Below are 22061 nucleotides of genomic sequence, written 5' to 3'. Positions count from 1 at the left end.
AAATCAACTATACTTCACTAAAATAAAATTTTTAAAAAAGAAGCTCTCCACAGGCTCCCCTCCCCCTACATACAGTGTACCCCTCACACTTGCATACATTTTAGTCACTCGCCTGGTTCCTGTAGGCACCTGTGCTTGTCTTTAAGATGCCTGCTGCACCCCTTTTTGCAATGTATCATGTGTCAGGGCATCCTGGAACAGGTCTGTGGGTCAGAATATGCTGACTTCTTATTCTGTAAAGATTTAAGAACTGCTGGAGGGAACACACCTCTTATGGCTACTCCCCACAAAGCCCTGTTCTTTGCATGTTTAAGGGTTATCTCTTGAGCCTGTAATCTGTCACATCATTATACTTGTGCAATATTTACTTACTTATGCCCCAGTCTACTGGGTTCCTGGAGGGTAAGCCCCGCTCATCCTATTATCTATCCTTTACTCCTTTCCCCTAATCATAGCGAAGTCCCAACCTGCACCTTCCCTCCCCAAGTTTCCAGATCCCCAGCCTCTCCGCTCATTCGCAGCCCTGGGGCATCGGGGTAGAGGGTGGGCCCTACTGCATGATTGCTTCTAATAAAACAACTATAAACTAAAAAGAGCAGCCAAAACAATGAGTTGCGAGCTGAGAATATGGAAAAAAGCAAACAATTAGTTCTGACTTGGATGAAATATCTTCCTGACTTATCAATAATCCACTAGAAACTGCATCCTCATCACAACAGAAAAATTTCAGTATGAAAGAAAATAAGCCCTAACTTTTTAAAGTTAGTTTAAATATGTTTTACAAGTATAAAATTTATTTATTTATTTATTTTGGTTTTTTTAACATCTTTATTGGAGTATAATTGCTTTACAATATTTTTTAATATTATAATCTTAAAACATACTTGCATGAAACTCTTGGACCTCAGAATGGAACATGTAGGGGAATAAAATCCTTTTGAAATTAAAAATTATGTTCAGCAGAAACATACTTTTAAACCAATATGGGTTTTAATAACTAAATAGTAAAACATTTTCCTTAACAACAAAATCAAAGATGATTATATTTATTTTAATATTGCTATATAAATATGAGAATGTTAATTGATACTTGCCTAGGTCAAATATTCCAGTTGCATTAACAAACATATACAAAACAAACATAAATTTATAGCGAATGTCAAATTTCCCCATGATGATCTCCTCCATCATGAATTTCATAGCCTTGAAACTGCCTTTTTTTGTTTGCTTTTATTTTGCTTTATAGTCTTAAAGTATTTAGGCAGGAAAGAGAGAGACAGAACTGAGAAATATTTCAATTTTGACTAAATAAGAGTCTGGTTAGTTGTAATCGCTTTTGAATACTTCTCATAGGAGAAAACACACTGTGACACGGTGACCACAATGGTTGGAGAGGTGAAGCCATTTCTTGATGGCAGTACATACCCAATGGCTCATTCTCTATAAAGAAGTGTAAGGAAAGACTAGATGGTTCATCTGAAAGGCAGGTTGCTCTCATCTGTACAAATTAACTTATTTTCTTGATGCTAGAATATCCACCAGAAAAATTTTACTTTGTGTTAAACAGGGATAAGTTCTGACATTGGAACATAGCCAATGTTTTCCACCTTTCTCTTCTTTTCCCTACCCATGAAACTCTCTGCCTAATTAAAATACTTTGAAAGGTACTTTTCATCTAATACTGTTAATAATAATAATGGTCTTGGATTTTTAAAAAAATGGCTGCTTTGGTCTACTTCAGTTTTGGTGAAGCCATTTTTAAAAATCAAATATATGATATAAAGTTTCAATGAAGCATTAGGATCGAATGACACTGGAATTTCTCATACATTTACTGAATGCCTCCTAGGTTCAAAGTTCTGTGTTGCATACAGATATATATCCCAGTTTCTGAGTATCTTTGAATCATGATCCTTCAGCAACTGGTTAGGAAAAATACTACCAGATCAGAGTAAGGAATTCTTAACTTCGGGAGGTATTTGGAGGAGCGGGGGAGGTGTACCAGCAGATTCAGTTCAAAAATTCATTGCTCTGGGTTTCAACAGCTTTCCTCCAAGTCTACATTTTAATGGGGTGTGTGGAAAAAGGATTGGTTCAGGCATCCTTTATCACCTACCCAGACCATGATTTGAGAATTTTAGGAGCCAATAGCTTAAACTATATTAAAATAATCCAAAAGCTTTAAAAATGGTCACAGCAAACGCTGTCCTGAACTTAAACCTTGGTGGTGATAACATGAGAGTTCAAAAATGCAATTTTTTGTTCTTTTGGGGGCAGCGACTAGGAAAGGTCAGCTTGCAGAGCACCTCCAAGAGTCTGGTGTCATGTGCCTGCTCTCCTGCCACGTGGCAGTTCTCCTAACACTTTCATGATCTGAATTTTGTCTTAACATTCTAAAAGCATAATCGCTAAGAATAATACAAGCATGGCAGGTTAATTTCTCCCTCCACAAATTCTGGTTGCATAATTTAACATACAAACAATTTGAGGAAGAGATTATTATCTCTTTACATTTTGAAAAGCTCTTCCTGATACAGTTTAAAATACGCGATTGAAACTCTGCATTTTCTTGAGTATTCAATATGTTTCTTGGATTTTTTTCCTAACTGCAAGAATAGGATAAATAAAACCACTCAGTTCTTAAGCACAGCAAACATGAATCAAATAGCTTTTACTCCATATCTATAAAAGGCAATGCCATCATCATAAGTTTCTCAATATTTCCTGTCACCTTTAAGCATGTTCATTTATTAATCTCAATGTATTTTAATAGCATACATATGTCCTTGGGGCTTACTGTCATCTTTTTTGTCCCCAAATCTTTTAAAAATCTTAGGCTCTACATGACTTTAAGCATGTTTTTAAACAAGTTTTATGAAAACCTCTTTTTGTACTCCATATTGACAGAGCCCCTCTGAATCTGGGAGAAGGAAATCACATTCCAGTCGCATTGTCAGCCCGAGGGGCATAAGCTCCAAAGCTCTAGTTCCTAGAGCTGTAAATCCTTTGTGTTGCAGGTTATAAATAAGGAAATTGGCCTGTGACAGCTACGGTTTGGAAGCATTAACATTTTTGTTTGCAACTCTCATTTTTAATCTTTTCAGTTATTTCCCTTAGTAAAACTTAGCCACCAAAATGACTTCCTGTATCACTGACCCATATGCCATCATTAAAAGAAAGAAATTCCAACCAACCATGACAAAGGTTGCAGTCAGCATTTAAGACAAAATGGACTCTTACAGATTCAGCCAAAGGTAGCTCTCTCCGCCCTGCATCTCCTTCCACCCCGCCTCCCCCTACCTTCTCCGTCCATTTGAGCAAGGGACCTCTCTTTGCATTAAGAATGCGTGATGTGTGCTTTTTAGTGGCTGCATTTTAAGTTTGGTCTTCTCAACCATGAAAACACAGTTAGAAATTGTTCTCGGAGCTAAACCACTCAACATCTTGGCACTTGGTTGTTTTTAACTTTTCAACAATAGGCACTGTTCACTCCCCTCCATCTCAGTTCTTTATTCAGTGATCAGGCAGTACACTGATGAAAGGCTAGTCACGGCTGCCCCCATGGTATCAGTGCGGTGGCATGTGATGATTCACATGGGGTGTGTTTGATCCGAGAAAGCCCAGTCTCTGCTTATTCTTCCTTTGTTCTGTCATCTGGGGGAAAAGAGAGAATGCGTTGAGCTGATTTTCTCACTCATTCTCAGTGCTGGTGGGACACACAATGTTGGGTGAATATTTCCCAAGCACCTATAGTCTGTCCAGCATCACAGAAAATATATTTATCAAAAAGGAGAAAATATTTTTTAAAGTGAATTTCCCTAGGCAGAGAAACAGAGCAAACCACTCCCTGTGGTTAAGAAAGAGGAACTGTGGTTCTTTTAAAGCAGCCCTTGCTTGTAACACACACATAATCATCGCCATCACCTTAGTCATTTTAAAACCTACCACGGTTACTTTTGATATTATTTTTACTAATGCTAACAATTTTACACGACAAAGGGGTTGATTGTAGTGTTGAAATGACAGGTACTAATGACGATCTGCCTTTCTGATGAATTTAGTAATGGTTATGATGGCAGAAAATACGATTTTTCTAGGGCTCCCCTGGTGGCGCAGTGGTTGGGGGTCCGCCTGCCGGTGCGGGAGACGTGGGTTCGTGCCCCGGTCCGGCAGGATCCCACGTGCTGCGGAGCAGCTGGGACCGTGAGCCATGGCCGCTGGGCCTGCGCGTCCGGAGCTTGTGCTCCGCAACGGGAGAGGCCACAACAGTGAGAGGCCCGCGCACCACTGAAGAAAAAAAAAAAAAAAAAAAGAATACGATTTTCTATAAAAAAGTCCAAAGAGGTCCTTGTCTTTCGGCAACTGCTCCTTCCTTCCCCGTTCAGTAGAAGTGTCACACAAGATGCGGAGGTGTGATAAGCAGAAGTAGCCTCTGCTTGTAGAGATTTGGTTCTTACAACACAACGTGGGGTGTTTTTTTTATGGGAATTTACAGTCCATCGTGGATAACAATCTTGTGCCCAGGAGTCTCCAGCCACCCCTCTCTCACAGTGGTGAACAATTTCACATGCCCCGCCCCCCCAGCTCCATCTGCCGAGCGCACCCACCTGCTCCTTGAGCTCCGCCAGCTGACCCGACAGCTGTCTGACCAGACTCATGGTCGATTCCAACTTCTCCTGCAGGTTCCGAATCTCATTTTGTTCACTGTCACCTTCATTGCTAACAAGGGACATAGCTCGCATCCGAGGAAACCAGTCCAAATTCTTCTCCTAAAAACAAATACATGTGCAGGAACAAGGGAATAAATGTAGAAGAGTGCCTGAAGTTCTGTAAAGAATGTTTATAAGTGTTCATTATTACTAACATTTAAATCAAAGTTTCTTAGCACCCAAAGCAAAAGGTACTCTTTCTGGCCAGGGGTGGGGAGAGGGTGAGGGTGGGAATTAAATATTGCAACAAACTTCGTAGGGGCTCCCAGGGAGGTCCCGGATAAAGTATTTAGAGCAGCGCCCTGAACGCTGGGCGATCAGTGAATCTTGATGAATGATGATGTAGGGTCTGGAGATGCTAAAAGAAATGTTTCAGTTCCAGCCACCCATGCTGGTTTACCTCCCACTTCCCCAAGACAGGCTCCCAGCTCTGCTCAGGGAAGAGGGAAGTGGAAGGGCATGGCCCTAGGTTACCCTGTCTGCTCTCTTTGGAAACATTTTATTACAGTGGGAGGCAGGTTTTAGAGTTAGACTTCCCCAGAGGGCAACAGCTGGTGCCACTTCTGTTTTTCCAGGCTGACTGAGTGTAGGGGTGTGAGTGCATACGTGTGTGTGTGTGTGTGTGTGTGTGTCCCCTCCATCGTGGTAAAGACAGATGGTTAACGAGATACCCACCTCTCTTGAAAACTCTGCCTGATTGCCTACCATCATAGAATCACTGTGAATTACTTATACCCCGTCTTTCAATCCTCAAAAGAGCTTGCAAGGTAAATCATTGTCCCATTTTACAGACGAGGAATCAAGCAGCCCCAGCAGTTTAATTACCCTCATCACAAGCTAGATAATGGCAGAGTCAGGATTTGAAGGCAGGTGAGCCTTTCCACCACTGATTGGATATGTCAGTCTGTATCTCTACCTATTTCTCTAAGTCACCTTCTCCCAATATCCCTAGCAGTGACCTTCCTGCTTCAGATTCTTTCCACTCCAGAAAAGTCCACTGCAGTGGCTACAAAGACGTCTGCCTAGCTGATCCCTAGAACAAGAGCCCGCAGAGTACGTTCCTCCCCTAAGAGGAAAGGGGAAAGACCCAACCTATGTATCTCTGGACTTCTGCCTAAACCTCATCTGGCCCTTGGATTGGTTTTTTTTTTTTTTTTTTTCCGTAGTTGTTAGTCAGAGAATAACACGTTCTTTACAGTCCCCTACCCCCAATGGCAATGAAAAGGGCTGATAAAGGATAGGATAAAACATATTAAAGAGATTTAAGCTGCATTTAAATAGCTGTAGCCAATTAGCATTTCAAAGGAGAATGGTAACTTATCCGGAAGTGCAGTGACAGCCAGATTCATTCATTCAATCAATCCTTCAATATCTATTGCCAGGTATTTAGAGATGAAAATCAGGTAAGACAAAATGTCTGCTCTCAAGGAGTTTGTGGCTTAGGAAAGCCCTCCACAAAAAGTGAACTGGGCACTCTGCATATCAAAATTCCCTGGGGTTGCTTGTTAAAATAGCAGATTTCAACCCCACTGTCTCTTACGAAATTAGAACCTCTTAGGGGACCTGCATGATTCCTATGTGCACTAAAGTTTAAGAACTCTGATCTGTGGAGACATAGAAGAAGATAAATGGTAACTGCTTGGGTAGTGGCAGGGTAGGGGAATGGATTGAAAAGGAAAGATCTGAAATGGCTGGCATGAGAAATGGGAAGAGGAAGCCAAATAGGGGCCCATTAATTGCTTGCAGGGGCATAGTGGGAGACCGTGCCTTTTTTTTTTTTTTTTTTTTTTTTTTTGCGATACGCGGGCCTCTCACTGTTGTGGCCTCTCCCATTGCGGAGCAAAGGCTCCAGACGCACAGGCTCAGCGGCCATGGCTCCCGGGCCCAGCCGCTCTACGGCATGTGGGATCTTCCCGGACCGGGGCACGAATCCGTGTCCCCTGCATCGGCAGGCGGATTCTCAACCACTGCACCACCAGGGAAGCCCGGGAGACCGTGCCTTGTAATGACTCCAGCAAAGACCACTGTTCACCAACAGCCCAAGTGGGTGTGGAGTTGAGGCAGAGAGTTGGACTGATACAGGATGGTGTGTCCCCTGGAATGGGCCTCAGAAAGACAAAGGTATCAGGAAGCTAGGAATGTCAGCAGAGCAGTGGCTGGAGTGAGGCACACTAGCGTGTGGACTGGTAGGAGGGATGGAGAAGCACAGACCTGTGCTACATGCTCTGTCAGCACTTAATCCTTTCGACGATCCAGTGGACTCCAGTTCTCTTATCTATTTGGTATTTATATTATCTACCGTATTATCTATATCTACCGTATTATCTATATCTGAATTTTACAAATGAAGAAACTGAGGCTGGCAAATAGTTTGGCTGGGATCCCCACCCAGACTTGTCTGCATCCAGGCCTCCTGGCAAGAAGGGAGACTGTGGACAGAAAGTGGAATCATATTTAAAATTCTGAAGGCAGCACAACTTGAGGAAATAAAAATTCTAGAGTGAGAGGGCCTGAAATCTGATAAAATACCAGGGAATTTGGGGAGTTAGTATTTCATGGGCACAGCGTTTCAGTTGGGGAAGATGAAAACTCTCTGGAGATGGACGGTGGTGATGGCTGCAAAACAAGGTGAAGGTACTGATGCCATAAAACTCTACACGTAAAATGGTAAAATTTTATGTATATTTTACTACAGATTAAAATAATCACAATTTGCAGAGGAGAATCTTTTGGATGAATCATGCACGAAATCCGCAAATGCATCCTGAAGGAGGTCAGTAGAAGGGGTGGATGACACACAGGAGTGACCAGGGGGTATTAAAAGACAGTGATGGAAAGGCTTGAAGAATGGGTTTTCACATGACGGTGAAGATGTGATGATTTCTTGGCCATGGGGAGTTGAGTCAGCTGACCCTCTTCTGGGCCCTTCGTACTGAGGGGGTAGGAAGATCGGCCGCCGCCACCAGTGGGTTAAAGGACAGGGGACTCCTCTCAGGAGAGCCAAGAAGGCAGCCTTGTAGGAGAGGAGAGTTGGTCTGTATCAGGACAGGGGTTCCAGGGAGGCTGATGGAACAGAAGCGTTTGAGAACCTCAGACAACTGGGCCTGGGGTGAGAAGGTACCAGGAGACATGGTGATGGACCCAAGGTGGGGCTGGCGAAAACATCAGCTTTCAGAAAGTTTCCAAGAGAAAGAGAGACAAAACAGTGTTCTAATGCTTAGCAAAGAGAACATGGGTGAGACGGTGGAACTGCCTCTGAAGAAATGCTCTTGTAGGTGTGGCGGGGCCCAGGTCAGCCCAGTCCACGGTCTCTTGCTTTTGAGGAAACAATGGCAGTTCTCAGGGGACCACTGCCCCAGCTGGTTGGGCCACAGGACTCTTTCCTTACACATTCTTTCTTCACTTGTTCCTTTGTTCATCCATTCATTGACTAATTCTTACAGTGTTGACTATGTCTGTGCTAGGCACTGGGAAAACAATAGAGAGCCAAACCCAGTGCAGTTCTTGTGCTGGTGGAATTGACAGTCTAGGTGGAGAGTAAGACTTCAATCAAAGATGATGAAAACAGCGACAAGCCGGGCTTCAGGGCTGGCTAGGAAAGCCACCCAGCTCCACTGTCCTTTCTCCTAGTCCCTAAAAATCATTCTCTCTTCTAACCCCCTTTTGGTTTTTCTCATCTTTCTTCCTTTCACTGCCTGTATCTTTCTCTGTTTTTGTTTGTTTGCCTGGTTCTCAGCCTTTTCTCTCCTAGCTTTACGCTTTTTGTTTCATTCCTCTCTTCCTCTGTATATCAACGGACCATAATCTGAAGCTAAAATATAACGTGTCATTAAGATTTTTTTTCAGTATTGAATGCTTGCTGGTTCTTTTTCTTAATTTTTAGGAACCTGACTTGAATGTTTTGCATCTCACTAAAATGGCAAAAAATAAGCAACCTAAATGTATGGTCTTTTGTCCTCTTTTTACAAAAAAAAAGCCACACTTTTAAAAATAAATGTTCACAGCTGATGTTCCTCTAAATTCGTGCAGAAAGTATATTCTTTTCACCAAAATTAACTCAAATAAAGCAGAGTTCTTAGAATAAATGCTGCATGGGCTTGTTCACTGAAAGTGGTTTCCAATGAAATACCCCAAGGCTCCTCTCTCTGCTCCAGTGTCAAAAAGAGCGGCTTCCATGGAAGGCTCGGCCTGAGCCCGGTGAGAAAGGAGAGCGCCGCACTTTAGTCTGAGCCAGAACTGCAGGACGGACACTCAGAACGGCGACTGGTTAACAGGACGCCACTCCCTCACCGCGTCGACTTGTAATGTGTCCATCGTCTAACAAAGCAGTTGGATTTGATTTGTTATTTCTCGGTTACTCACATATGCTACGTACATCTCGTGATCGTGCTCGTGATTAGCAGAGTCCCATGGCGACTTTGGTTAGTCAATAGGACACCGTTTCCTTATTTCATCAGGAATGAAAATGTTTAATCACAGGGTAATATAAAGTCAGGGAAGCTGCAGATTAAGTGTTAGATTCTGAGGTTACAGTGTATGATCCTAGCTACTTGGTGATGGGAAATCCAGAGCTTCTCAAGCCTTCTAAAATGCAAAGCCCAGAGATGAAGGGACTGAGAGCATGCCAGCCATAACCCTCTTGCTGTCCCTAAATTCTAATAATAATGGGTTTTTCTCGATGACTAGAAGATAGACAGACTTAAGTGTGAAAACCTTTCAAAGAGTCCTTTCAACAGTCAGATCAACTTGACTTATGTAATTTTGTAGTTATTCCGTAAACAATTAGGTTGTCAGAGTCAGTTAGAGCTTAGCTGTGCTGTTTTCATATTTGGTTCTTAAATGTGATACCCCATTTGCAGGAAAGAGGCCATGCGATATAAAGGGAAGAGCATTGATCTAGGAGTCAGAACACCTGGGTTCTGGTTTTAGTTCAGCCCAAAACTAGCTATGTGATATAAGGATGGTGGGGAAGCCTTATTCTCTGAGTCCCAGTTTCCTCATCTGTAAAACCAGAATGTTACCCTGGGTGGTCTCTATGTCTCTTCCAGCTCATCGTTCTGTAAGCTATGAATTCAAAACTTTACAAACCAAATTGCTGAGACAAGCCCCAAGCTCGCCAAGTGAGCAAACAGAAACATAGCATTTAGGCTAGAAGCAACCTTGAAACCACATAACCCAAGCTCAGCACATTACAAATGCCCAATCTGAAACCTAGAAAGTTTAGGTTTCCTTGAGGTCTTATAACTGTTTCCCTGCACTTAACTTCCACTTCTGGACAAGTTCTTCCATATGACGTAGTGGAAAAGCTCTTATATAATCTAGCCCTGCTGATGCTTAATTGGTGACAGGCTTGAGAAAATGTAAAGATTGTAAGGATTTCTCTCTGCATCAGAACGAGATTGAAAAGTAGGAGGAGATTGATTTCAGGGAGCCCAACATTGGAGAAACTGTCTTATGTCATTTTAGCTCCACTAGGTACATATTAAAAGTCACGTGGGATAATTTAGGAGTTTGGGATGAACAGATATACACTACTATATATAAAATAGATAAACAGCAAGGACCTACTGTATAGCACAGGGAACTATATTCAGTATCTTGTAACAACCGATAATGGAAAAGAATCTGAAAAAGAATATATGTATACATATATATATATATATATAACTGAATCACTTTGCTGTACACCTAAAATGTAAATCAACTATACTTCAATAAAAAAAGGTTTAAAAAAAGATTAAAAATAAGTCACCTGCATGTAAGCTAAAAAGAAAGCAAGCACTGTAGTTCTATAACACAGTAATAATCCCATTTTTTGGCTGCCTGACAAGTGTCAGGCACTTTAGTCATGCTATGGCCAATACCCAGAATGATTCCATAAGGTTGAGACTGTTACCATCTCCATTTTACAGATGACAACATTGAGGCAGGAAAAGGACTAGTTACTTGCCAAGGCCACAGAGAGGCTATAAGTGGCTGGGCCAGGCTTTGGCCTCCACTCTGTGTGACGGGAAACCTTGTGCTCCCTTCACTGCACTGGACTATTTCTCCACGTCCAATGGAGATGTCAATGCTTAGCTTCTGAACTTGCCAGAGAAAACAGAGACTACAGGGAGAATATATTTTATAACTTGAACCCCCTTGATTACTTCTTCTGGGGTATGCTAAAGGTTTATTTACTGAAAATCAGAAATAAATGCTTTAGGTATTGTATCAGAAATGCAGATGCAGATACTGTGCAAATACATTGATCAATGCTTGACATTCACTGCAGTTTTGCAGAGTGCTCTAAAAGACTGTTAATGAGGGGTATCACATTGAACATACCATGCATTGCATTGTGTTGTACTGGTATATCCATAAACCATTTAATATGTATCCTCATTTCTGCTTCTAGACTCTCTATGCTTAAAATATGCTGTTACAAGACCACTGGCAAAGGTTTTTCTTGGTTACCATCCTCTTCTAAGCCTTAAGTTTATATTTCATTTTCCATTCTAAAATCATACGCAAAGCCTCCTAGGCCGACGAGTATAACCGTTTCCCCAAAGCCTCAATGTGACCCACTGCATTCCTCTCTTTGCACTTTTGGTTTGAAGATGTCAGCGGAAATGGCTCTCAAAAGGAACACCAGCAATGCTGATACTACCTACTTACTGGGAGGTCCCCGAAGGAAAGACACAATTCCTGCTTTCCTGGAACTTCAGAACAAGGACAATATCTGGAACAGGGATTCTTTCTGAAGTCAAAGGAATCGTGTTGGTTAACGCGAAGTGCTTCACGTACCCCATCCCAGCCTCTGCTCCATGAAGGAGGGGCATGGCGGGCTTCCCGCCCTCAGACCAACGCGGCGGCCTTGCTGGCAGGTGAGACGTTATCTCAAAAACTTAAGGGAGGGACTTCCGTGGCGGTCCAGTGGTTAAGAATCCGCCTTCCAATGCAGGGGATGCGAATTCAATCCCTGGTCGGGGAGCTAAGATCCCACATGCCACGGGGCAACTAAGCCTGTGCGCCACAACTACTGGGCCCGCACGTTGCAATGAAGAGCCTGTGTGCTGCAGTTGAAGAAAAAAAGATCCCGCATGCCGCAACTAAGACCCGATGCAGCCAAAAAAAGAAAAAAGAAACTTAAGGGACACCCACAACACTGGCATCTGGGCTTCTAGCTTTGCTCTTGGTACACACCCGACCTGTATGTGACAAGCATTGCTCAGTTTGGACAACAAAAGGCTGATTCTCACAGGGGTTCAGATGCAGGCCCTGGGTTTTGAGGAAGAAAGGATGAGCTGGAAAACACACTCTTGTGTGACAAACACTGGGGACTGGAGGTGACAGAAAGGATCCAGCTGTGTCCTTTGAAATTAAAACGTTATTCCTGGATTGACAAATAAATGAAAACCTTGGCAACTCATTCTAAAGAAAAGGGAGGGAAGAAGGGCAAATTTTGCTGCATTAGAAAAATAACACGTTCCAGGACTGGAAGATTCATTTGCCAGCCCTCACTTTTTTTTAAAAAAAATGTTTATTTATTTATTTATTAATTATTTATTTATTTATTGGCTGCGTTGGGTCTTAGTTGCAGTGCATGGGATCTTTCGTTGCAGCACGTGGGCTTAGTTGCCCCGGGGCATGCGGGCTTTTAATTCCCTAACCAGGGTTCCAACCGGAGTCCCCTGCATTGCAAGACAGATTCTTAACCACTGGACCACCAAGGGAAGTCCCTCAGCCCTTATTAACTGTATCTTCCTTCTGTCTCTCCCTGTTTATTCTGTATCTGTATCTTCCTTCTGCAACTGAGTTCCTGCAAATGCGGTAGGAGTACCATATTTGTGTGGATTGAGAAATTTAAAATGAGTTAGTTATCCAAGGCAAATCTGTATTGAATGCTTTCGTAAAGTAACAAATCCCTTTAAAATGTCATTGTCAAACCTTGAAATATTTTACAAATCTAAGTGCTTGGACATCAAGTTTGCATTATGCATGTGAAAGCAGGTTGAACCCCACAAAGCAGTGTGTGAACTTCAAGGATCCTTGGACAGCTGAGCTGATGGCACAAAGGCTGGAGCCTGCCCCTTAGAGGCACCTGACAAATGCTCAAAGAGCAACAGCCCCTGGCATCACTGTGGTGCTCCTGCCTGGCCCCTTTCCACACCCCCACCTCCAGGGCATCGTTGCTGGGAAGGGGGCTGCTGGCTGGGGAGCCCTCCAGGGACAAGGCCTATTTAATCCAGTCACTGCTCCCAAGGGCAGAGAGAAAAATAGGTCCAGCAAAAGTGCCCATGAAGGAGGAAGTGCTGGGATGAGGACGACAGGGTACTGATCTCAGCAGGACCTCAGGCTGGCAGTCAAAAAGTTACAGCTGGGAGGGACTGGACGCTGGTCCAGTTTCACACACAGCACAGCCGTGGGGGAAGTGGCTGCCCTGTTCCCAGCACGGGGCGTGCAGGAGGGCATCACAGCCTGGCAGGCTCAGCTTCTGCAGAGCTGAAAGCTGCCTTCTGTGGCTTCCTCACCTTAGGAGCCAGAGTGAAACAGGTAAGTGTGGACCCCCCTCGGCTGAAGAGAGGATCAAAACAGTTCAACAAACACTTAAACAAGAGTGTCATAATGCTGGAGAGGGTGTGGAGAGAAGGGAGCCCTCTTGCACTGTTGGTGGGAATGTAAATTGATACAGCCACTATGGAGGACAATATGGAGGTTCCTTAAAAAACTAAAAATAGAACTACCATACGACCCAGCAATCCCACTACTGGGCATATACCCTGAGAAAACCATACTTCAAAAAGAGTCATGTACCACAATGTTCATTGCAGCTCTGTTTACAATAGCCAGGACATGGAAGCCACCTAAGTGTCCATCGACAGAGAAATGGATAAAGAAGATGTGGCCCATATGTACAATGGAATACTACTCTGCCATAAAAAGAAACGAAATTGAGTTATTTGTAGTGAGGTGGATGGACCTTTCATACAGAGTGAAGTAAGTCAGAAAGAGAAAAACAAATAACGTATGCTAACACATATGTATGGAATCTAAAAAAAAAAAAAAAAATGGTGATGCCTCTGATGAACCTAGGGGCAGGACAGGAATAAAGACACAGACGTAGAGAATGGACTTGAGGATACGGGGAGGGGGAAGGGTAACCTGGGACGAAGTGAGAGAATGGCATGGACATATATACACTACCAAACGTAAAATAGATAGCTAGTGGGAAGCAGCCGCACAGCACAGGGAGATCAGCTCGGTGCTTTGTGATCACCTAGGGGGGTGGGATAGGGAGGGTGGGAGGGAGATGCAAGAGGGAGGGGATATGGGGATATATGTATACGTATAGCTGATTCACTTTGTTATACAGCAGAAACTAACACGACATTGTAAAGCAATTATACTCCGATAAAGATGTTAAAAAAGAAGTGTTGGGCTCTGGAGTTTCAGACTCATGGGTCGAGATTTCTGTCCTTCAACATTTCCAAACTGGCGCGGGAGCTGGTGCTGGTCAAGTCAGGCATTAATGTGGACCTCGGCCTCCTGCAATGGGCAAGAGGCACTGCACGCACTAGGCCAATGGAAAAGTCATTGCCTGAGTGTGGTCTGCGTGCCGGATGGGGGACCCCGGCTATTTGGGGGTTGAGAGAACTGTGATCTTCAAGTCCTACCTATTCCAGCAACCTGAAAATGCGCCGATTTTGAAAAGTAGGGCTCTCGGCAGTAACCTGGAGTAGGTGATGCACCCCTGGGGGCGAGCGGTGGCTCTCATCATGGGCAGTAGGTTGGCCTGTGGGCAGAGACCACAGCCCCAGAGCACCCACCTTGCTTCCTAGCCCTTCCCGCCTTCCCAACCCTCCCTCTTAGCAACACCCTGTATGTCCACGATGGGAGGGCAAGGGCTGCACATGGAAGTGAAACTGCTTATAGGTTCTCTTTTGGTCTCTTTTCACCCCTGGCGCAGCTAACCGTGTCCCCTGGGTGTCTACACAAAGCATCAGCTACAACAGCAAGTGGAGGGGTTGATCTGCTCCCAGCCCAGAGGGCACCCAGGGAGGGAGCTGTACCAAGGAGAGAGAGTGGTCCATGGCTGGGAAGATCTAAGAGGATCCGGACCCAAGAGTAGCTTAGGGCTGCTGGGAGCTACAGTCCTCTTGTCAATAACTAGCAGGATTGCTAGGCTGGTAACCAGGAACACTAAGGGGCAGAAGGTCTCTGGCTGTGGCAGCAGCTGTGATATGGGGTTGCTGGAGGCTATGGACCCCACCTTGAGCACCGACCAGGTCGGGGAATCACTCAGAGAGGAAGGGAGTGGAGGCCCGCAGCCAAAGATGCTGTGAGCCACCAGCCAGCTGATTCAAAGATACACAGCAGCTGCAGAGGCAGGGACCGAAACCCAGTCAAAGGTCTGATGATGTGGTGATGGGAGGCTTGTCTGCCACCTGGCTGTGAGAGATCAAGGAACCAAAGGGCCTGCCTGACATTCTCCCAGATCCCTATTGCCGTTTTTCCTGGAGAAGTGTTAAGTGGGAAGCACTCTGACCACAAAGGGAAAATAAATAAGTAAAGCTTGTGTAACAGAGGAGATTGTCGGGAATGCCAGGCAGCTCCAGGGCCTCCTTAGAGCCAGTCATTTCCCTTCCTGTTTATGGTTTTCTTTTCCTGTCAGTTCATAACTCTACTTAATCTATATTTTTATTCTTGGGGCTATAACCCTTTCTTAATCTTATTATTTGTTAATTCCCATATTTACTCTCCTAAGTTTCTCTCTTGGCCTCTTTATCAAAGAACATAAATATTTATTTTCTTCTGCAAATAATCTCAAGTATGAGCATTTGGAAGTCTCATTGGGATAGGAAAAAACTGGAGATTTCTTCATGGTGAGATTGGGGCAAAGTATTTTGAACAGAGTATTGAATACTCAAGTGGGCATCTGTCCAACTTCTGGCTGCCTAACCCCTGATGCCCTCCTGTGCTTGAGGAAACTGCCACTGGGGGTCGTGTGGAAGGCTGGGTCCATCGTCCTGCTGAGGAAGCTGAAAAGTCTGTCCTCTCTGTGGTAGTCAGAGCGCAGTCACTTGACCTTAGAGTGGCCCACCAGTTGCTCCTGCTTGAGATTTTGACATGGAACAAGGGCTACCAAGAAGCAGAATTCTTTTTGTTCACAGTGATTGAGACAGTGACCTCTGGTTGTGGTGATGCCACTGGTGCCAGGGCCGGCTTCCAGGACACAGCAGCAGAGGCAGTGGCACCTTCCCTCCAGCCAGCCTTGGCCCCAGGTGGGACTTTCTGGCCAGCTAGCTCACTTTGCTTGGATTCTGCCCAGCTGGGCCTGGTTGTCACTTTCCTCTTGATTCTGAGCATCCCTTCCACAAATTCCTTTTCCCCCTAAGATAGCCAGGTTAGTTGCTGTTGTTTAAAGACTCCCCGACTGGGGTTTCCCTGGTGGCCCAGTGGTTGGGAGTCCGCCTGCCGATGCAGGGGACACAGGTTCGTGCCTCGGTCCGGGAAGATCCCACATGCCGTGGAGCGGTTGGGGCCGTGAGCCATGGCCGCTGAGTCTGTGTGTCTGGAGCCTGTGCTCCGCAACAGGAGAGGCGGCGATAGTGAGAGGCCCGTGCACCACAAAAAAAAAAAAAAAAGAGACTCCCTGACTGGTGCAAGTGTCAAGGGGCTAAAGAGGCCAGGTGCTAATTTAACACTGGCCTAGTTTGTCCAGCACAAAGGTGATAAAACTTTAAACTAGAATGACTAAGGCCCTTATCTAAGTCATACACAGCTAACTAATGATCTAAGTCACACAGCTAACTAATTATTATATAACAATCATATTTAATACTATAATAATTATGGGATAATTATGACCATACCATAAATCAAATATCACAATCATATCATATCATAAATGTCATACATGATTAATATTATTAATTAATTATGGGGTCATCAGTTACACAGAGGAGAAATCTGTGAGCTGTTTAGTTTATAAGCCCTTTAGAGGGCAGGATTTCTTTCTGATTTCTTCTCGCCTCTTCCATTTCTACGTCGTTGGCACTTGATACATATCGTTGGTAAAATGGAGGGATGCTTAGGAGTTGTTATATACGGTAAACACGGTAACCTGAGTTTTTCAAGAAGACATATCATTACCATGAACAACTCCCCTTTCTTTTTTTTTTTTTTTTTTTTTGGTACGCGGGCCTCTCACTGTTGTGGCCGCTCCTATTGCGGAGCACAGGCTCCGGACACGCAGGCTCAGTGGCCATGGCTCACGGGCCCAGCCGCTCTGCGGCATGTGGGATCTTCCCGGACCGGGGCACGAACCCGCATCCCCTGCATCGGCAGGCGGACTCCCAACCAGTGCGCCACCAGGGAAGCCCCCCCTTCTTTTTGTTCTTTACTAATCCAAAGCAAAAAGACCTCCTTCCTTTCTTTCTTCAAGTATATGTAATGAACACCTATTATGTAGTCGATACTGGTCCAAGCTCTGGCTAAAGCAGTGAACAGCTCAGAAAGGGTCCTTGCTCTCATAGAGCTTACAGTCTAACAGAAGGTGAAGGAAGAGCAGGGAGACGATAACAAATGACAATAAATGAAATAACTTCAGATAAGACTACATACTCTGAAGAAAATGGTGGTTTGAAACATTGTCTTTGGAGGAGAGGGGGCTACTGTAGATTGAATAGGCCATACAGGTTACTCTGAGGAGGTGATGCCTGGTTGATGAGAAGGAAATAGCTCTGCACTGAAGTGATGGGACAGAGCTTCAGGCAGAGGGAACAGTCAGGCAAAGGCCCCAAGGCTCAAAGTGAGGTTGGCATATTTGAAGAACAGAAAGGAGGTTGACCTGGAGTGTGGTACTAAGTGAGAGACAGAGAGTGGTAGGAGATGAGGTACCAGAAGCAGACCCAGTTATGGGGAGGACTGGAAGCAGTGGGGGCCAAGGAGGGTTCTGGCCCCCAGTGGAGGAATGGCTATTCCTGGTTTACAGCAAATGCATACGCACATGTACACATAAAAATAAAATGAAACAGAACACTTTGGCTGCTGCATGAAGAACAGACATAGTAGACTCCCATTTGGAGACCACCATCTCCAGGTGGGCATTCATGGGGACTTTGGCAAGGGTGGCAGGAGTGGGACACAGGGGGTGCTGTCACAATAATGTCAGCCCCGGGGGGCTTTGAAGTCAGCAAATAAATGTTTGGAAATGCATAGTTGACAGACCACACCTTTTCCTGGAGGATAAGATTGCATTCACAGAGCTCAAAATATTTTGTTTGCATGATTAATGTGAACAGATAGACTGGATAATTGGGTCCCTAAATGTATTATTGGGCCAGAACTCCACAGCTGTTCTCCCACAGAAGAGAGCTGGTTTGTGCCACTGTGTTCCACCTCTGAGTTCAGTGACACCACGTTGGCAGCCTGAAAGCAGCCACGGTGGGAATATTTACACTGTGGAGATAGGCAATGCGACCATCAGGGCTTTCTCGTTACCGCCAGAACTGGTCGTTAAACATTAGCACACCACTGGAGAATGTCCCTTTCTAACAGAGATGGAAGAAGCCTTAAAGATAGTTTAAATTTAACCACTAACCCCTGAGTCACAAATCAGAAGATCATTGGCAGAACCAGGATGACAATGGAGGACTCCTGATACATCAAAGACATCCCTGACCTTAAAAGTCTCTTGACCCTAGAAGGTGTCACCAACTGAATTTTTACTATACGGGGTTCACGGGTTAATCTTTGTTCTGAATCTTTCAGTTTTTCGGTATTTACATTGTACTTTGGCTAGAATTCTCCTCAATCATGAAAATGACAAGCATGTTTAGATCAAGATCAGCCTGTTCTTTATAATCAAAAAAAGTCAATAATGAAAACAAAAAGGGCAATTTATATTTCAATACTATTGAAAAAATAGCAAGTGGTGAACCAGCAGTAAAATGTAAATCAAAACATCTTTTTCTGATATTTTGACAGGACTCTCCTGAAATTTCTCTCGAATATCATCATCGTATTCATTTCCACTGTAGGTGACTTATTAAGAGGAGAATTAAGAATAATACATCTATTTAAAAAAATCATAGTAAATTTATATAGAGAGCTCAAGGAAAAATTTACGTACACACACATACAAAATGTCTGTACAGAAAACACAGATCTAGAGAAAAAACATTCCAGAACTTTTTTTAACACCAGAGTCAAACGTAACACAATAACAAGTGGAATTAAAATCTGTTTTAGTAACTCTATCTGTTACTGTTTGAACTTCACTGCCTTTTATACCTCACATAGATGTATATGTATGTATATACACAGCACATACAGGTTTGTCTCGAACAAAAAATGAGTAAACCTTCTAAAAGACTACTTAAATTCCTTCTCTGGAACAACAACGACAAAAAGAATGCTCTTCCCCCCCCGCCCCGCCCCCCTTGAGAGGGCGGGGCGGGGGGGTATGAATGGTCACCAAATCTCAAAATCACACACGAAAATCAATGAAGGATCCAGCACGTGGTTATCGTCGCGGGGCTTTACTTGTAATAATCTGACTAGACTGAATTTGCAGTCAGCCAGCTCACCAGCTGATGTTCTTATACCAGCCCCTGACGTTAAGACATTTTATCAAATAGCTCCTTTAACTTGTTTGGTTTATCCTAAAGTCTTTTCCCTTGTCTTCAAAACACTACCCAAGCAGAGGAAAAGAGTTGTTGGTCCTTAAAGGCTGTCTGTCCTGGGTTAGCAGCACTAACATCAAATGGGCAACAGAAATGCAAATTCTTAGGCCACAACCCAGACCTGCAGAATCAGGAGCTGCAAGGTTGGGGCCCAGTAATCTGTGTTTAACAAGCCCTCTAGGTGATTCTGATGTATACTAAAGTCTGAGAACAACCACTTTAAATAACTCAAGACCTAACCAGTGATATCTCAACATCGCTAACCTTTGGCTGAACCTTAAAGGAAATCCTTAACTGTACTCCTGTTATTAACTATACTCCTGTTACAAATCATCTAATTTGTAGGCTAAATAGGGACACATGTGAGCATGAAAGCAGTGTTATTAAAAATTTTGCACAGTATGGCTGATTTGCTTTGCCATGTGGCAGAAATGAACACAATATTGTGCAGCAACTATATTCCAGTAAAAAAAAATTTCTTTCTCCTAGCAATATTTTGTAGTTTTTTTTTCTTAACAGAGTGTGCACCTACAGTTGGTTAAATCTCCTTGTAATTATTCCATGTTTTTGGCATTTAAAGTTTTCATTTTCAACAGGTTTTGATTAATATATAGAAATATGATTATTTTGTGTATACGTTATAATTTTGAACCTCTTTAAATTCGCATGTTAGTTCTAGTAACTCTTTATGGATTCCTTAGGATGCTGTATCAGCACAGTCTTATCATATGCAAATAAAAACATTCTGCTTTCCAAAAACAAATTTTTGCAGAGACAATGGCATAACCAGGATTGTTCCCGTCACAACTATGGTCCCTCTGGTTTCCATTGAAACCTGGACTATCATTTATAGTATCTGGACCAATTAGGAGAATGAAAGAGTTCCGTATCTGGGCAGGCTGTAGATTAGAAAATTGCATTTATGTACATATATTGCTGAAAGGATGATTGTGAGGTATTATCTACTATGAAGTCATATGTATTTTGGTCACTTGTAAATTGCCTATAAAAATAGGTTTTGACATATTTTTCATGGGAGTAGTCTATACCTGCTACTCTATTTTCATTATTTCCTATTCTCTCTTTTTCTCTTATAAAGTGGATGGATATTAATACTTCCCTGAAATTTGTCCTTGATTCCAATGACCTTCTCCTGAAAAAAATCCAGACTTTTTCCTTTAGTTTTTATTGTCACTGGCCTCTCTACCAGTCCCTGAATTGTTTCAAAAATCTATCATGAGGAGCTGGGGCATGGTCACGATCAAGATCCGGAGTGGCTTTTCTTAGATCAATCTCCCAAGGCAACAGAAATAAAAACAAAAATAAACAAATGGGACCTAATCAAACTTACAAGCTTTTGCACAACAAAGGAAACCATAAACAAAATGAAAAGACAACCTACGGAATGGGAGAAAATATTTGCAAATGATGCGACCCACAAGGGCTTACTCTCCAAAATATACAAACCGCTCATACAGCTCAACGACAAAAAAACAGACAACCCAACTGAAATATGGGTAGAAGATCTTAATACACATTTCTCCAAAGACGACATACAGATGGCCAGTAGGCAAATGAAGAGATGCTCAACATCACTCATTATTAGAGAAATGCAAATCAAAACTACTATGAGGTAGCACCTCACACTGGTCAGAATGGCCATGATTAAAAAGTCTACAAATAACAAATGCTGGAGAGGGTGTGGAGAAAACGGAACCCTCTTGCTTGGTGGGAATGTAAGTTGGTGCAGTCACTATGGAAAACAGTATGGAGGTTGCTCGGAAAACTAAAAATAGGATTACCATATGGTCCAGCAATCCCATTCCTGGGCATATATCCAGACAAAACTATAATTCAAAAAGATACATGCACCCCTATATTCACAGTAGCACTATTCACTATAGCCAAGACATGGAAACAACCTAAATGTCCATCAACAGATGAGTGGATAAAGATGTTGTACATATATACAATGGAATACTACTCAGTCATAAAAAGAATGAAATAATGCCATTTTCAGCAACATGGATGCAACTAGAGATTATCATACTAAGTGAAGTAAGTCAGAAAGAGAAAGACAAATACCAGACAATATCACTTATATCTGGAATCTGAAATATGGCACAAATGAACCTATCTACAAAACAGAAACAGACTCACAGACATAGAGAACAGACTGTGGTTGCCAAGGGGGATGGGAGGAGAGAGAGGGATGGGAGTGGGAGTTTGGGGCTAACAGATGCAAACTATTACATTTAGAATGGATAAACAACAAGGTCCTACTGTATAGCACAGGGAACTATATCCAATCTTCTGGGATAAACCATAATAGAAAAGAATATTAAGAAAAGAATGTATATATACGTATAACTAAGTCACTTTGCTGTACAGCAGAAATTAGCACGACATTGTAAATCAACTATACTTCAATTTGAAAGATAAAGAATAAAAAAGATCTGGAGTGGTTCTTTGGGGTTAGCACAATACAGAGACCTAAAAATAAATTCAGAATTGGACCAAGATGATTTGCCACATTGTACCAAAGAAATCTTACACTCAGGTCAAACTTTTTCATTAGCATCAACAAGCTAACATTTCTTCACTAAATTTTTCTGCATAGGACATCATGCAGATTGAGGGATGCTGAATAAAAAACTCTGAATTGAGTCCAAACCAATATGTT

At 43.1% G+C, this 22061-nt stretch overlaps 1 protein-coding gene across 4 annotated transcripts in view; it reads right to left on the bottom strand.

Moving 5' to 3' along the window:
* Positions 1-1030: 1030 nt before the first annotated feature.
* Positions 1031-22061, bottom strand: part of ITPR2 (inositol 1,4,5-trisphosphate receptor type 2) — a 526334-nt gene continuing 505303 nt past the window's right edge. For 3 of the 4 annotated variants that reach the window (XM_027129402.1, XM_027129406.1, XM_027129405.1), the window contains 2 exons: positions 4608-4769; positions 1031-3654 (listed from right to left, as the gene is read on the bottom strand). In XM_027129402.1, coding sequence (XP_026985203.1) covers positions 3568-3654; positions 4608-4769 — 249 coding nt within the window. In that variant the 3' untranslated portion in view covers positions 1031-3567. Of the gene's footprint in view, positions 3655-4607; positions 4770-22061 lie in introns of those variants that run through there. The other variant, XM_027129403.1, reaches the window with a different exon arrangement.

The sequence above is a fragment of the Aethalodelphis obliquidens genome, unplaced genomic scaffold (genome assembly GCF_003676395.1).
Source record: "Aethalodelphis obliquidens isolate GAN/ISIS:26980383/991018 unplaced genomic scaffold, ASM367639v1 scaffold36, whole genome shotgun sequence".
Taxonomy (NCBI): Eukaryota; Metazoa; Chordata; class Mammalia; order Artiodactyla; family Delphinidae; genus Aethalodelphis; species Aethalodelphis obliquidens.
This window is presented reverse-complemented; position numbering and strand designations above follow the sequence as displayed.